General features: G+C 58.5%; 5 protein-coding genes and 2 non-coding genes across 10 annotated transcripts; 4 read left to right on the plus strand and 3 right to left on the minus strand.

Annotated features, from left to right (window-relative positions):
• Positions 1-704: 704 nt before the first annotated feature.
• PROCA1 (protein interacting with cyclin A1) lies at positions 705-2,653 on the minus strand. 3 transcript variants are annotated; one of them, XM_015880679.2, is made up of 4 exons: positions 2,194-2,653; positions 1,374-1,520; positions 1,162-1,296; positions 705-1,084 (listed from the first exon to the last, which is right to left on the minus strand). In XM_015880679.2, exons 1-4 carry the CDS (start codon positions 2,640-2,642, stop codon positions 763-765), a joined length of 1,053 nt encoding a protein of 350 aa, XP_015736165.1. In that variant the 5' UTR covers positions 2,643-2,653; the 3' UTR covers positions 705-762. The 3 variants fall into 3 exon arrangements, with proteins under 3 accessions (XP_015736165.1, XP_015736166.1, XP_032304386.1); XM_015880680.2 differs by having other exon boundaries at positions 1,374-1,506; positions 2,194-2,479; XM_032448495.1 differs by having other exon boundaries at positions 1,374-1,573; positions 2,194-2,274.
• A 265-nt stretch (positions 2,654-2,918) lies between these two features.
• On the plus strand, positions 2,919-3,951 carry LOC107322551 (adenine phosphoribosyltransferase-like). The gene is given in 6 exon segments (XM_015880684.2): positions 2,919-2,963; positions 2,965-3,090; positions 3,175-3,268; positions 3,333-3,479; positions 3,559-3,654; positions 3,738-3,951. Coding segments are annotated over 6 exon segments (636 nt in total). The 3' UTR covers positions 3,866-3,951.
• Positions 3,918-6,357, minus strand: RAB34 (RAB34, member RAS oncogene family). Of its 2 annotated transcripts, none has more exons than XM_015880682.2 (10): positions 6,190-6,357; positions 5,996-6,087; positions 5,698-5,763; positions 5,495-5,596; positions 5,338-5,402; positions 5,207-5,258; positions 5,031-5,112; positions 4,863-4,953; positions 4,673-4,744; positions 3,918-4,124 (listed from the first exon to the last, which is right to left on the minus strand). In XM_015880682.2, the coding sequence occupies exons 1-10, from the start codon at positions 6,241-6,243 to the stop codon at positions 4,057-4,059; spliced, it is 744 nt and encodes a 247-aa protein (XP_015736168.1). In that variant the 5' UTR covers positions 6,244-6,357; the 3' UTR covers positions 3,918-4,056. The 2 variants fall into 2 exon arrangements, with proteins under 2 accessions (XP_015736168.1, XP_015736167.1); XM_015880681.2 differs by having other exon boundaries at positions 4,673-4,780.
• Positions 6,358-6,980: 623 nt separating this feature from the next.
• Positions 6,981-9,856, plus strand: RPL23A (ribosomal protein L23a). The gene is made up of 5 exons (XM_015880685.1): positions 6,981-7,109; positions 7,582-7,762; positions 8,539-8,715; positions 8,998-9,067; positions 9,789-9,856. The coding sequence occupies exons 1-5, from the start codon at positions 7,085-7,087 to the stop codon at positions 9,801-9,803; spliced, it is 468 nt and encodes a 155-aa protein (XP_015736171.1). The 5' UTR covers positions 6,981-7,084; the 3' UTR covers positions 9,804-9,856.
• Positions 8,375-8,447, plus strand: LOC116654270. The gene has a single exon (XR_004309366.1). It is a non-coding gene; the product is annotated as a small nucleolar RNA Z17 (small nucleolar RNA).
• Positions 8,853-8,924, plus strand: LOC116654269. Its single transcript, XR_004309365.1, has one exon. It is a non-coding gene; the product is annotated as a small nucleolar RNA SNORD42 (small nucleolar RNA).
• Positions 9,857-11,896: 2,040 nt separating the features above from the next.
• On the minus strand, positions 11,897-13,581 carry TLCD1 (TLC domain containing 1). The gene is made up of 4 exons (XM_015881053.2): positions 13,340-13,581; positions 13,098-13,180; positions 12,901-12,983; positions 11,897-12,612 (listed from the first exon to the last, which is right to left on the minus strand). Exons 1-4 carry the CDS (start codon positions 13,534-13,536, stop codon positions 12,217-12,219), a joined length of 759 nt encoding a protein of 252 aa, XP_015736539.1. The 5' UTR covers positions 13,537-13,581; the 3' UTR covers positions 11,897-12,216.
• Between the last annotated feature and the right edge of the window lie 667 nt (positions 13,582-14,248).

The following is a 14,248-nucleotide window of genomic DNA, read 5'->3' on the forward strand; positions in this document are numbered from 1 at the left end:
CAGCCTCAGTGCAATGGAGAGTCGTTTCTGAACTGGGCAGTTTCTTGCTGCACACTTTTTCCCCTTCCCTCTTTTGTTAGCTGGGGGGTTTTCTATGGAAGCAGAGCCTTTGTTTCTCCCTGAGCTCCTGGTTCGCCTCCTGTTCGCTAAGAAATGAGCAAGAACTGCAGCCCAGCTCCAACAAAGGCCTTTTTTTGCATGTAAATGCTCCTGAAGAATGGCAGCAACGCAAGGGGACAAAGCAAATCGCTTTCCAGTGAGCAGCCAGCTCTGCTTATGGGGCTGACATGGCAGGGTGTGATGGGAGCCGCTGCCTGGGTGGGGGGCAGCCCTGCTCCAACCTTATGCTATTTTCTTTTTATTTCATGCAATTCTATGGCAGGATTGGGACTGGGAGCAGCTCTTTACCGGAGCCATATTGGGGTGAGGGGCGGGTGGGAGGAGGATGAGGAAGGGGTTGACTTTGTGCTGTTGGCTCCTTTCCGACCCTCTTTGTTTTTAGTTTTCCCCCAATAAAAAGTTCTACTTTTGGGAGCAGCCTGTTTGTGTGTCCTGCATCCCTGATGGGACGGGGACGGGAACACTCAGCCCTGTGCAGTGCTGCCACTGTGAGCACCAGGACCAGACCCACATGTAGGATGGGCACCACTGCCCCATATGGCCCCGCTATGGCATTCACCCCGCAGACCCTCCAATGCAGTGGCTGCTCATCACCCCACTTTATTAATTAATTAATTAACACGACAAGGGTAGACATGGGGCTCACGCCTCAGCGTTACTTTTCAGCCTCTTCTTTCTGTTCCTCTCCTTCCTCCTCCTCTTCCTGCTGTCCCGTCCCGCTGTGCTGGGTGGGATGGGGGTGATGGATGCAGCGTGGCTCAGCTCCTTAAATCCAGAAGGGCTTTTCTTCAATCCCTTCCCCTTCTTCCTCTTCTCCTTCATCCTCTTCCTCACTTTCACAGCTGGGATGTCCGGCTGTTCCCCCCCTTCAGGCCACGCTGCCCTGTCAATGAGCTCCCCACCGAACTCATACAGCACCGGCTCCTTGGGTACAGCCACAGCCACCGTGTTGTACGCCCTGCACCTGGGACAGCAGAACAGTGGGGTCAGGGACAGCACCAGCAGAGCCCAAACCACGAGGGGAAGGGGGGTATCACTCACCACACATAGAGATATGGCTGCACACACTCCTCCTTATAGGCGAACTCAAAGCACGGCACCTGGATGACGTTGAAGAAGGCCTGTCCCACTACACGCGACGCCGTGTCGTTCACCTGCTGCAGGCACTCCTTCAGCCTGCGCCAAACGGATCGGGGTCAGATAAACCCCATTGAGATCCCCCCAATCCCAACATTGGGGTCAGGGCTGCTCACCGGCGGTCGCAGTCGCAGTGGCTGATGGTGTGCCAGCGCAGGTTGCGGTAGCCATAGCGGGAGGTGAAGGGGTGGATGACGTGCTGGCAGTGGTCGTGGTCACGGCAGCAGCGGTCGGTGTCACGGTGCTCCCCTGTGGGGTGAGAGCTGGAGGGGGGCTGTATGCGGCTGGGTGACATCGGGATCGGGAATGGGATGCACTGGGGGAGGATTGGGATCAGAAGTGGCGCTGGGATGGGGAGGAGTGGGATTGAGGATGGGATTGGGTTGGGGTTGGAATTGGGGCTGAAATGGAATTGGGGATGGGATTGAGACTGTGGGATGGAGTCGAATAGGGAATGGGATGGGGTCGGAGTTGGGGGCAGGGTTGAGATCAGAGCTGGGATGGGGTCGGGGATAGGGTGGGTTTGGGATCAGGGATGGGTGGCTGGAGCATTCACATTGAGTATGAATGGGGATCAGAACTGTATCAGGAGTGGCACTGGGACCAGACTGGGATGAACGAGGGCAGGCAGCGGGATGGGATTGGGGCTGGATCAGCAGGGCCGGGTTGGACTGGGACCGGTCTGGGGACCAGACTGAGATGAGCATCAGAATAGAGACCGGGCTGGGAGGGAGGCAGGGAACGGGTACGGGGCGTGTTGGACAGCACCAGTGTGGGGACCGGGAGCGGAGCAGCACCAGGACGGCAGCGGGATGAATGAATGGACAGGGACAAAGCCGGGGGTCAGGGTGGGGATGGCCCCGTTCTGTGCTGGGGAGCGGAGCAGCACCGGGATGAGGGTCTGCCCACGGGGTGGGTTTAGGGTCAGCTCCTTACCCAGCTGCTCGTAGCTGTCCGCGTTGCTCCCGGCTCCGCACCACAACGTCCCGGGGTAGGTCAGCCCTCGGCGGACACGGGGCCGCCCCGGCGGGGCCACAGCGGGGCTGGGGGCGGCCAACAGCGGGAGGAGGAGGAGGAGGAAGGGGAGGAAGAGGCAGCGCGGGGCGCACATGGCACCGCGGGGATGATGCTGCTCGGGGCCGCCTTATAGCGGAGCTCGGCTCGACCCGCCCACCGGCTGGGGGCAGCGGCAGCTCCGTCCATCCCCGTGTCCCAACGCTCCGATGCTGCCCGCTCTCCTCCCTCCCGCTGCCCCCCTCTGTTGCTCGGAGCCCATTTGCAACCAGGACGCGGCGCTCACCCCATAGAGCAGCATTGGCAGAGCCGGGTGGTACCGAGCAGGGACGTGTGCGGCCTCGAGATGACCCAGTGCTGGCTGAGCCCATAAATCTGCCCCCAAATCTGCACCCCGAGCGCTGCTCTGACTCCTCCGAACCCCGCACCCATGGGTGCCCGTACAGCTCCCTATGGGATGTGGGTGTCACACCGGGGTGTTATGGCTGTGGGCACGGCTCCCTGCTGGCCCCATCCCAAGGCACTGGCCGTGACCCAGCGCTATGGGGCAGCCCCCGCTCAGCTGTCGCTGTCTGTGACACTCCCCATGACGGTCCGGAGCCTGCGCAGGGACAGCAACGGGGCGAACGGAGGGGACACTAAACCCTATGGGGTGTGGATTGACCCCTTGGCAAACCAACAGCACCCTACATATACATGGACCTGCACCACGTCCCCGCTGCCCGGGAGAAGGGCTGGTACCTGGCACTGATGGCACCCAACACCAAAGGTCCCCAATACGCGTGGCTGGACCCATCCCGGCTCTACTGCCATCCGCAAGTACCAGCGACCACATGGGGGGCACCAAGGGGCGGCACTGGGGGGCTGTGGGGACACCCAGCACTTCCATATCTATCCCTGCAGGGTTTGCAGGACTGCGTGGCTGACCTGCTGCAACCCTTCCAGGGAGATCCCATAGACCTGGTGGCCGGCATCGATGCCATGGGCTTCATTCTGGGTAAGGGGGGACGCTGGGGGTCCCCGTTTCTTGTCCCTGTGGTGGGTGACGGTGCCATCCCCAGGTGCTGCTGTGGCTGCTAAGCTGCATAAAGGCTTCTTGGCCATCCGCAAAGCCGGGCATCTCTGTGTGGAGACACTGACAGAGCCCTACACTGACTATTCGGGTCGGGAGAAGGTGATGGAGATGAGAACTGACACCATAACACCGGGTGAGCTGAGCCCGTGGGGTGGGCACCCCCTGCCATGGGGTGACAGCGGGTGCTGGGATACAGCTCTGCCCCTCCCCAGGTTTGCGCATCCTGCTGGTGGATCAGTGGGTGGAAACGGGGGGCACCATGAGAGCTGCCATCCGGCTGGTGGAGAGCCAGGGGGGGGTCGTGGCAGGTAGGACGGGCACATTGGGGTGGGGTGGGGGGCACCCATAGGTGATGCAGGGACAGACACTGAGCCCTCATTGCATCCCGCAGGTGTCGCAGCCATCTGCATTGAGGACAGCGAGGGAGGAAGGTGGATTCGGGAGCACTACAAGTGTGCCCACTGCGTGCCCCCCCGCCTGCAGCCCCGCTTCGACAGCCACCAGATGGGATGGGAATGAGGGCTGGCAGCACAAGGCACAGCTCTCCATCCTGCCCACCAACCCAACGCCCTTTTAAAAAGCATAAAAAAACCATTTTATTACAATGAAGGCTGGGGGTGTCCCTTCTGGGAGGGGTTGCATAGCTACGGGGTGCCCCCACCTGCCAGGGCCGCCGCTCTTTGGTTTGGAGATGTGGGGTGATGTGGGGCTCACTGGCAGCATTTGGGCTTCTTGCGGGGAGCTGACAGGTACAGGTCGCTCTCGGTGCTGCCGATGCCTGTGGGATGGAGGGGTTGGGGTTAGGGTTAGGTTAGGGTTAGGGTTAGGGTTGGAGTTAGGGTTAGGTTAGGTTAGCATTAGGTTAGGTTAGGGTTAGGGTTAGGGTTTGGGTTAGGTTAGGGTTAGGTTAGGGTTAGGGTTATGTTAGGGTTATATTGGGGTTGGGTTAGGTCTAGGCTTCGAGTTAGGGTTGGGTTAGGGTTGGGTTAGGGTTGGGGTTAAGGTTGGGTTAGGGTTAGGTTAGTGTTAGGGTTAGCGTTAGGTTTGGGTTAGGGTTATGGTTAGTGTTAGGGTTAGGTTAGGGTTAGGGTTAGGTTAGGGTTAGGTTAGGGTTAGGGTTAGGTTAGGGGTTAGGTTAGGTTTAGGGTTAGGTGTTAGGCTAGGTTAGGTTAGGGTTGGGGTTAGGTTAGGGTTAGATTATGTTAGGGTTAGGTTTGGTTAGGGTTAGGTTAGGTTTAGGTTAGGGTTAGGTTGGTGTTATGGTTAAGTTAGGGTTAGGGTTATATTAGGGATAGGTGTGTGGTTGTGGGGCTCATGGATACTCACGCACGGCATCTCCGATCCGCCGGGCACTGCCGCGCTCCAGCTCTGCCAACACGCTGCTCTCAAAGGTCAGTGCTGCCACACGGAAGAAGAAATCCCTCACGTTCTCTCCTGCCCCATAGAAGAAGAATCCTGAGCCCCAGTGGGGGTCACCTCACCCCTCATCACCCCCCAGCTTTGTCCATATCCCAACCTGTGAGTGAGGACACAGCCCAGAACTCTGCCTGCATCTCCTGGGCCACCCTGAGCGCGTCCTTCTCCATCCGGCTGTACTGTGCTGGTGTCTGCCAAGGGAGCAGGGTGGGCAATGGGGACGGCCCCAATGCACCAACAGAGCCCACGGGGGGGGGGACACACTCACACTCAGGTCCTTCTTGGAGCCCACCAAGAAGAGGATGACATTGGAAGGGTTGTTCTCCTTCAAGGCATCTGCCAACCATTGCCTATGGGGTCATAGCACCACGCTGCCCTCTGGCTCTCACAATGGAGGTGACACTAAGCCACCTCCAGCCCCACTGCGCCCCACATCCCACCTACCGTGTGTGCTCCAGGGATGCCATGTCGTTGACATCAAAGACGATGACGATGGCTGTTGGGGTGATGCAATCAGCTACGGGGATGGAGGTGGTCGGGGGGGATGGTTGGTGGGGATATGGGGGGGGTCTCACCTTGAGCTCCCCGGTAGTAGGTGGAGGCGATGCACTTGAAGCGCTCCTGCCCCGCTGTGTCCCACCTGGGAGGGGGTGGGTGGTTGGGGGGGGGGGTCATTGGGGTTTTTTTTTTTGTGGGGGGGGATGGGGGGCACACAGTGTCAGTGCTACTCACAGCTGCAGGCTGAAGGGCACCCCCAGCACCTCAAAGCGCTCCATCTCAAAGTCCACCCCGATGGTCGCCTTGTAGTTCTTGTCAAAGGCGTCCTTGCAAAAACTATTGGCAGGGGAGGGGGGCAGGATAACCATCAGCCTTGGGGGGGGGGTCCTCCCATTGCAGCCCCGCCCCCCCCCAGCATCCCTTCCATGGGGGGTTACCGGTTAATGAGGCAGGTCTTCCCCACCGCCAGGTCCCCCACCACGATGATCTTGGAGATCTTAAAGCTGCAGGAGCACAGACATCGCAGGAAGGGGGTGAGGAGGGGACCACAACCCCCCCATCTGCTGCCCCTCCCCTCACCCCCCCATCTCCTCCCCCCCCGTTACATTCCTGTGCCGTGACGCAGCGCTGCAGCCACGCGGCGTCTTCCTGCCGGGACCCCCCCGGTGTGTGCAGGGCTGAGACCCCCCATAGACCCCATAAAGATGGGGGGCCCCATCTTTATCCCATCCTCACCCCACTGTGCCCGTCCGCTGCTCCTGGCAGGCGCTGCTCACACTGGGGTGGAACTCAGGGCGGGTGTGTAGGGCGGCCTCCTTCCTAAAGCACTGCGGGGTGGGGGTGGGGGGGAGGGACACAAAAGGGGCCCGGTGAGGTTGTAGGGTCAGGGATGTCCCCCCCCGCCCAAGTGCTGCCCCCTCCCCACTCACCTGTGGCAGATCGGCCACCACTCTGTCCCTGCGCACCGGGGCCAACACGTTCATGGTGTCTCACGGCCGGAGGGATGGGATGGGATATGGGGTATGGGGTATGGGATATGGGGTGGGATATGGGGTATGGGATATGGGGTATGGGATATGGGGTATGGGATATGGGGTATGGGGTGTGGGATATGGGGTGTGGGATACGGGGTGTGGGATATGGGGTGTGGGATATGGGGTGTGGGATATGGGGTATGGGATATGGGATATGGGATATGGGATATGGGGATATGGGATATGGGATATGGGGATATGGGATATGGGATATGGGATATGGGATGGAGCCGGGCTGAGGGGAACGTCCTGCAGAGATGGGGCGGGACCATGGGGGGGCTGTGACCGCATCCTGGCTCCCGCCGTCCCCGTGTCCCTAAATCCCGTTATCCCCGCGTCCCACCGTCCCCAACCCCCCACCCCCATCTGTCCCCATGTCCCCACGTCCCGCCGGCCCCATATAAACCATCCCCCCCCCACCTCACCCCATTAATATCCCCCCGCTCCCACCCCGTCCCCCCGCCCCACGTACCTCCGTGTCCTCCCCGTTCGTTCCCGTTCGTTCCCGTTCCGTCCCGTTCCCCCCCCCCCCAACACTCCGCCCCGCCCCCATCCCCGCCCCATCCCAGCATGGAACCGGGACTACAACTCCCATGATACCTCGCGGGACACCAACCCCCCACCCGAGACTACAACTCCCATGAGGCCGTGCGGGAAAATGAGGCCCAGCGGAAAAGGAAAACGATGTGCGCAAGCGCTGTAGAGACAGCAGTGAAATCTCGCGAGGTTTGGAGCTATAAGCCCGTGCGGCGCGGGGTGGGAAGCCCCTTTCGGCTGCTGGCTGCCCAAGATGGCGCCCAAGGCGAAGAAGGAGGGTGAGGGAGAGCGGACATGGCGGGCATTGAAGCGGGCGGGCAGCGGGATGGGGGACCCCGAGGGGTCCGGTGGGGATGGGGGGGTCGGACTGGGGGGGTTACGGGGTGTGGGGGGGCTGCGGTGCGGTGATGGGCTGCGGGCACGTGGAGAGCGTGGGGGAGGCCTACGGCTGTGAGCCAGGCCTGGCTGTGTGAGGTGAGAACCGGGTGGGAAACATGGGGTGTGAGGGCTGAGCTGTACGATATGATATGGTATATGATAAGATATGGTATGATATGGTATGATATGGGGTGGGGGACATGGGGGGAGCCGTGTGCTGCTGTAGGCAGAGGGGAAAGCTCAGCTTGATGCTGTGAATGAGGCCCTCGTTACCCTATGGGGCTGTAAGGAGAGAGGTTGGGGTGCCTCATAGGGCAGCGTGGGCTGCCGGGCCCGCAGTTCTGCTTTGTGCTGATCGAGGTGTTGTTCCAGCCGTGCCGCCCAAGACTGAGGCCAAGGCGAAGGCGCTGAAGGCCAAGAAGGCCGTTCTGAAGGGAGTCCACAGCCACAAGAAGAAGAAGATCCGCACATCGCCCACCTTCAGGAGGCCCAAGACTCTGCGACTGCGGAGGCAGCCCAAATACCCCCGGAAAAGTGCCCCGAGGAGGAACAAGTGAGTGGGAATCACACACAGAATCACACAATGACCCGGGTTGGAAGGGACCTCAAGGATCATGTAGTTCCAACCCCCTGCCTGGCAGGGCCACCAAACATACACCTTTACTAGATCAGGTTGCCCATGGCCCCGTCCAACCTGGCCTTGAACACCTCCAAGGACGGGGCATCCACAACCTCCCTGTGCAGCCTGTTCCAGGGCCTCACCACTCTCCTAGTGAAGAACTTCCCCCTGACATCCAACCTAAATCTTCCCTCTTTTAACTTCAAACCATTTCCCCGTGTCCTGCTATTGTCAGCCCTTTCCAAGAGTTTACTCCCCTCCCGGGTGCAGGTTCCCTTCAGGTATTGAAAGGCTGCAATGAGGTCACCCCGCAACCTTCTCTTCTCCAGGCTGAACAAACCCAACTCCCTCAGCCTGTCCTCATAGTGGAGGTGCTCCAGCCCCCTGATCATCTTCCTGTTCCTCCTCTGGACCCTTTCCCAATAAGGGAATGGTGGGCCTGGCAGGGGTTTGTGGGTGGGAGCAGCCCCTGTGCAGGTCCCATGCTAAGCCCTTACCCATGTGGTGTCTTTGGAGCTGAGCCATGTTTTCATTGCAGAGCATTGGGGTACAAGTGATGATTTCAAGCGACCAAAGCCTGAGAGTTTGTGATTAGAACTTTTTTGGCAGCTGATGTACCCCAGATGTTTCTAGGTGATATTTAAAAGCTCCTGATGTGTACCTACAGCTTCTGCAGTCCATCTCCTAAGCTGAGGCAATCTTTCTTTCAGGCTTGACCATTATGCCATTATCAAGTTCCCTTTGACCACAGAATCGGCAATGAAGAAGATAGAGGATAACAATACTTTGGTTTTCATCGTCGATGTCAAGGCAAACAAGCACCAGATCAAACAGGCAGTCAAGAAGCTGTATGATATCGATGTGGCCAAGGTCAATACCTTGATAAGGTAAGGGGGAGAGCAGTCACTGCTGCAGGAAACTTGGACGTTATGGAGTTAAATGAGTGTTTTTAGTGCTGAAGCTGTGATAAATAAAGGTGTTATGCATGAAAATTGGCTTCTGCTGGGAGTCCTGTAATGATTCTGTGCAGATGATGTGAACAATTGGTTTTGTACCACTGAGTAAACTGATGTTTCCAAAGGAACCACTGATGCACATTGCTATAATGGGAATTATATGGGAATAGGCTTGAGTGTGCCTCAGTACTGATATCTCCTATTTCGCTCTAGGCCTGATGGGGAGAAGAAGGCTTATGTCCGACTGGCTCCTGACTACGATGCGCTGGATGTAGCCAACAAGGTGAGCAGTGCTTGAAGCTGTCAGCTCCTATTTGCTGTCTCATATTTGCTGTACATCCTTGGTGTGCAAAGTACTTGTGCTTACAATACACCAGTGCTTCTGCAGAGTACTTTGTAGTTAAGCAGGATCGTAGGGTGGTTAAGCAAGAGCAAGTTTTGCTCTTGTAAAACCTTGTTCTGCCTGTATGAGGTCAGGTGGGGAGTTACTGAGAGAGCTGCAGTTCTTCATCTCCTCCATAGAGGGGCTCCACTCCATGAGGCTGCATGAATTTAAAGTACTGAGGAAGGTGTGGAAACTGCCTCGGGGTGAAATGGTGTCTGTTCTAACAGCGTTCTCAGACAGCGATGTTGGCAGCTCTCCTTAAAAAGAGGAACGTGATGATGTCAGAAGCACTGCTAGGGCCTGGGTGGAGGATTTCTGCTGTGTACATGGCTCTGATGCTGGAAATGGGCAGGTGGTTTAGTCCTTGATGTCTGTGGGAGTCAGGAGACAGTGGTGATTAGTGTTGGAGGTGGGGATGGTGGCTGTAAGGATTAACATATGAGGGTCACAGTGGAGCAGATGAATACAGCAGCTGCATAAGGCACTGGGTGAGTCTGGTAGGAAGAAGCCTGTCTTCAAAGGAATCCTGGGGAGATGCAGCTGTGTCAGTGATGTCTGGTGGAGGCTCTGCCTTTCTGCCACCATTACATTTGTTTTAACATGTTTTGCTTCTTTCCAGATTGGAATCATCTAATCTGCATCTACCAAGGACTGTACAGACAGGATAATAAACCCTATAAAACCACTGAGGGGGCTCTTGTGTTTTGTGTATGTAGCCCATACAGAAGAGCTCATCCAAACTCCTATCAACTATTAGCTTGGTCTGCAGGCTTCTCTGTACAAAGCCCTTAAGCTAATCCTATAGTGGAGTTGCCTTTTCTTTCTGGCATGATCCACGCTCCCCCTCAGTGCAGTGTGTGAATTGCAGCCTGGTTTCCCTGACACGGTTTGTGTTGCCTGTGATCTCGCTGAGTTTGCTGTGCTCACCGGAGCTGTTTGCAGACTGTTCCTGCTTTCTTTGTTTCCTCAACCAGTATTTATATCATAGAGAGCTTGGAGAGTCAGAAGAATGTGGAGCACTGGGCGAGGAGGAAGTAGAGGTGAAGCATGGCTAAGCCTGTAGGGGTACTTAGCATCAAGTGTGTAGTTTGGCTTTAGGGAAGAAAGGTGGTGAAATCTGTGGCCAAATATTGACTGGGGCAATTGAACAGCTGGGTGGTGGGACACCAGGTTCCCTACGTGCCCTTTTGGGGGAGGGTGGTGGAATCCTGAGCTCACACAGTGTAGTGGTGGATGGAAAGGGGGGGCTGTCCTGGTTGCTGATGCTATGGAGGCTGGTGTATGTGCTGCAGCCCTACGTGTCAGTGTGGAGGCTGGGCTAGGAAGGGATTTCACTTCAGCATGACTTGCAATCTGCCCTGACCCTGCCTCAACTTAGTCTGATGGGATGGCTGCTGCTGGCTGGCACTCAGTGTGCATCTTCCCTCTTGCTCTGGGCTGGCAGCCAGTCTGACCCACAGCTGCCCCAGCGCTGTTGTACAGCTGGAGGATGGGGAAAGCTTGGTCATCCCTGACCCTACTGCGCTGATGTGGAGTGGTGTGAGCGTGGCCTGATCCCTGTGCTGGAAGAAGAGACAAGGGGAAGAGCCATCAGGAGGGTTAACAGTGGGAATTAACCGTGCAGGGTGTTCGCAGATTAAGTTGGTGCTTCAGCTGCAGATCGGAAGAGGAGGTGGAGTGGTTGGGATGTTGTAGTGGTAAGACTGGGACCTGCTGGGGCAGGAGGAAGCCCTGCAGCTCAGCGTCTGCTCCAGCACTGAGAGAGGAGGGGGTGAAGTTGGTTTGAAACGTGAGCAGATTCCCAGCCCACGCGTGATCTCACACGTCGTATCTCCCCTCTGGCTGCTCCTGGCACACAGCACCCTGTGCCAGCTATAGAATCAGTGCCCCTGGGGGTACCTGGCACTGTGGGGCTTTCCCAGCCATCTGGAGGTGGGGTGTCTTCCCTGCTTCCTCTTGTTGTGCAGCTCCATGTCCATGTGAGCTGGGGATGGTGTGGGTAAGCACTGATCCTGCCCTGGAGCAGGGGTTGGGTGGGAGTCCCTCTAAGCCCTGCTGCTTATAGCAGTGCAGGGTGATCCGAAGAGTGATCCTAGAGCTGTCACATCAGCAGGATTTGCCTTCCTAACACACACTGGTGCTCCACAGGACCGGCTGGGCCTGCTGCCCTAGAGAGCTGCACCCCCTGCCTACAGAGGGGCTGCTGCCACTGCAGTCAGTCTGATGTGCTTATAGGGGGTTGGAGCTGCACGGTGCTGGTGATGGCAACCCCGGGGGGACTGAGTGTGCAGCAATCTTCCAGGAAGAGCTGTGGCCTCACACGGCCTTCCCATGCCAGCTCCACTTCACGTGGCTGCTGAGTGAGTCATGCAGCCCAGCCAGGCTCTGTGCCGCCAGCCCCGAGACAGGCAGGTTGGTGGGGACTTGGGCTCACAACATTCCTGCTGCCCTCCTCACTGCCCCACGTCCCCTCACCTTGCTCCTTGCACAGCCCCAGGGCTGAGGGATGTCAAACACTGAGGGATCTCTGGAAAAATAAATGAACACAGGGATCTGTCTGTGGGAGACTGAGTGCAGCGCTAGGACCGAGCATCCCTGGGGGCTCCCTAAACCCAAGTGAGCTGCAGAACCGCACCCTGTGCAGGGAGCGGGGGCAGGTCCTTTCCCATGCTCCCACCTCATCACCCTCCCCCCCTCTGCCCCACAGAAGAGCCAGCCGAGGCGTGCTGCAGCAGCAGTAACCAGACCCATTTAATGCACAGAACACCCAACACCACCACGGGTGAGGCTCAGCCCTTCCCTCACAGGCACCCCTGGCCGTGCTGGCACAGAAGCCGGCTTGGGCTGCTCCTCTTGTCAACTGTGCCCCCAGCTTTGGTGGCATCCCCACGGCTCGCCGAGGCCGTCGGGCTGGTTCCAGCAGGGTAGAGCTTATAGGCAGCAGAGCAGGTGAATGCAGAGCCCGCAGCCAAGGAGCGAGCCCTAAGGCACATAGAGCAGGAACGGAGAGCCCCCCCCCCCCGGTCCCCAGCGCACGCACGGCTCACTCAGTCAATGAGGAACTTCTCGCCGTCCACATCTCTCCCTACGGCTCCTTTACGCAGGGAGGGGAAGAAATCAGAGCGCAGGAGGCGGGAGAAGTACATGAGGATCATGGCGTCCAGCAGCAGGAGGTTGGCCATCAGGAAGGCACCCTGGCCCTGCACCTCCACGTAGCGCACGAAGTACCAGGTGAGGTAGGCCTGGGGCGCCAGGCGGAAGGCGAAATACATCACCAGGTTGATGTACTTGTTGGCCTCGTAGAGCGCCGGGGAAGGCACGTTGCTCATCTTCAGTAGCATGCGGGCGGTGAGGAAGATGTTGCTCACCTCCACCAGCAGCAGAAGCATCGCCGCCACCAGGAAGCGGCCCGTGATGATGAGTGAGACGAAGGCAGAGATGGCCTGTGGGGATGGGGGGCACAATGAGGTGCACAGCCCTCCCTATGAGACCCTTAGAGCACCCAACCCAACCCCACAAGCTGCTTCCCCCACAACTGAGGGTGCTGGAAGCTCTGCCCTTACAGCCTGGCCGTCTCCATGCTCTGGCAGCCGTCCTGCTGCTGTTTGCTGCCTGCACAACCCACCTGCAGGCAGGGTGAGGCTCGGGCAGGGCTCCCAGCCGGCTGAGCCCTAAGGTGCCATGTCACCTCCCCGCAGGGCAGCGTCACTTTGCCTTGCAGCCTCACTCACCATGGCGTGGTGCACCAGGTATTCCCAGGACGAGCGGGACTGTTGGTTGAAGATGATGTCCAGGCTGTCGTGGATGAAGTAACCTGTGAGGTAAGAATAGAGAGGGGGTGAGAAGGGGGAGAAGAAGAGACTCGGGGTGCCTGCAATGAGAGCAGTGCTTAGGGGGTGGTGGAGGGACAGAGGCGTCACAGACTCACCTGAAGAGAAGCAGACCAGCAGGTGCCCTGAGACGCTGTACCCGTCCTGGATGTCAGAGAGCAGCTCCGGGGATTGCCAAAGGCTGTGGGGGGTTAAATGGGGTTATTAGGGCTGCAGGGGGTACGGCCCTAATAGACCCCAATGGTGCACACAGGGGGGGAAGCGGGCGATGTTCAGCCCCCCCGTGGTGTGAGAGCTGCGAACGGCCCCAACAGCATCACCCCTATAGACCCCCCGGTACCTGAATAGGGCCCAGAGCCCCGCGAGCACGGAATGTGCGAACGAAACCAGGAGGTTCAACCAACGCCAAACCCGGCCGGGCCGGTTCCTGACGGCAGCGGGTCTGGGCAGCACCAGGGCCGCCCTCCGGAGCGCCCCGAACAGCGCCACGCTGCCACCGACCAGCGCGGCCGACGGCGCCCGCCAGCCCGGGCCCATCGCAACCAGCTCCGGGCACGGCGCGGGATGCGGGAGGGGGCGGGGCCAAAGGGGGGCGGGGCTACGAGAAAATAGGCGTGGTCTCATATTAAGCCACGCCCACCGGTTGATCCGCGCGTGCGCAGTGCGGGTGTGTGAGTGGAGGGGGGGGGTGGCACACAGGTGTGTCCAGGTGTGGAGCCCTCAGTACAAAACAGACATGGAGATTGTGGGGAGGGTCCGGAGGAGGGACAGGAAGATGATCAGGGGCTGGAGCACCTCCACTATAAGGACAGGCTGAGGGAGTTGGGTTTGTTCAGCCTGGAGAAGAGAAGGTTGCGGGGTGACCTCATTGCAGCCTTTCAATACCTGAAGGGAACTTGTTCCCGGGAGGGGAGTAAACTCTTGGAAAGGGCTGACAATAGCAGGACACGGGGAAATGGTTTTAAGTTAAAAGAGGGAAGATTTAGGTTGGATGTCAGGGGGAAGTTCTTCACTGGAGGAGTGGTGAGGCCTAGGAACAGGCTGCACAGGGAGGTTGTGGCATGCCCCGTCCTTGGAGGTGTTCCAAGGCCAGGTTGGACGGGGCCATGGGCAAACCTGATCTAGTAAAGGGTTGTGTTTGGTGGCCCGCCAGGTCAGAGGGGTTGGAACGACCATCGATCCTTGAGGTCCGCTTCCAACCCGGCTCATTGTGTGATCATTCTGTGATTGCACACTGAGCATTGCACAC

The sequence above is a fragment of the Coturnix japonica genome, chromosome 19 (assembly GCF_001577835.2).
Source record: "Coturnix japonica isolate 7356 chromosome 19, Coturnix japonica 2.1, whole genome shotgun sequence".
NCBI lineage: Eukaryota > Metazoa > Chordata > Aves > Galliformes > Phasianidae > Coturnix > Coturnix japonica.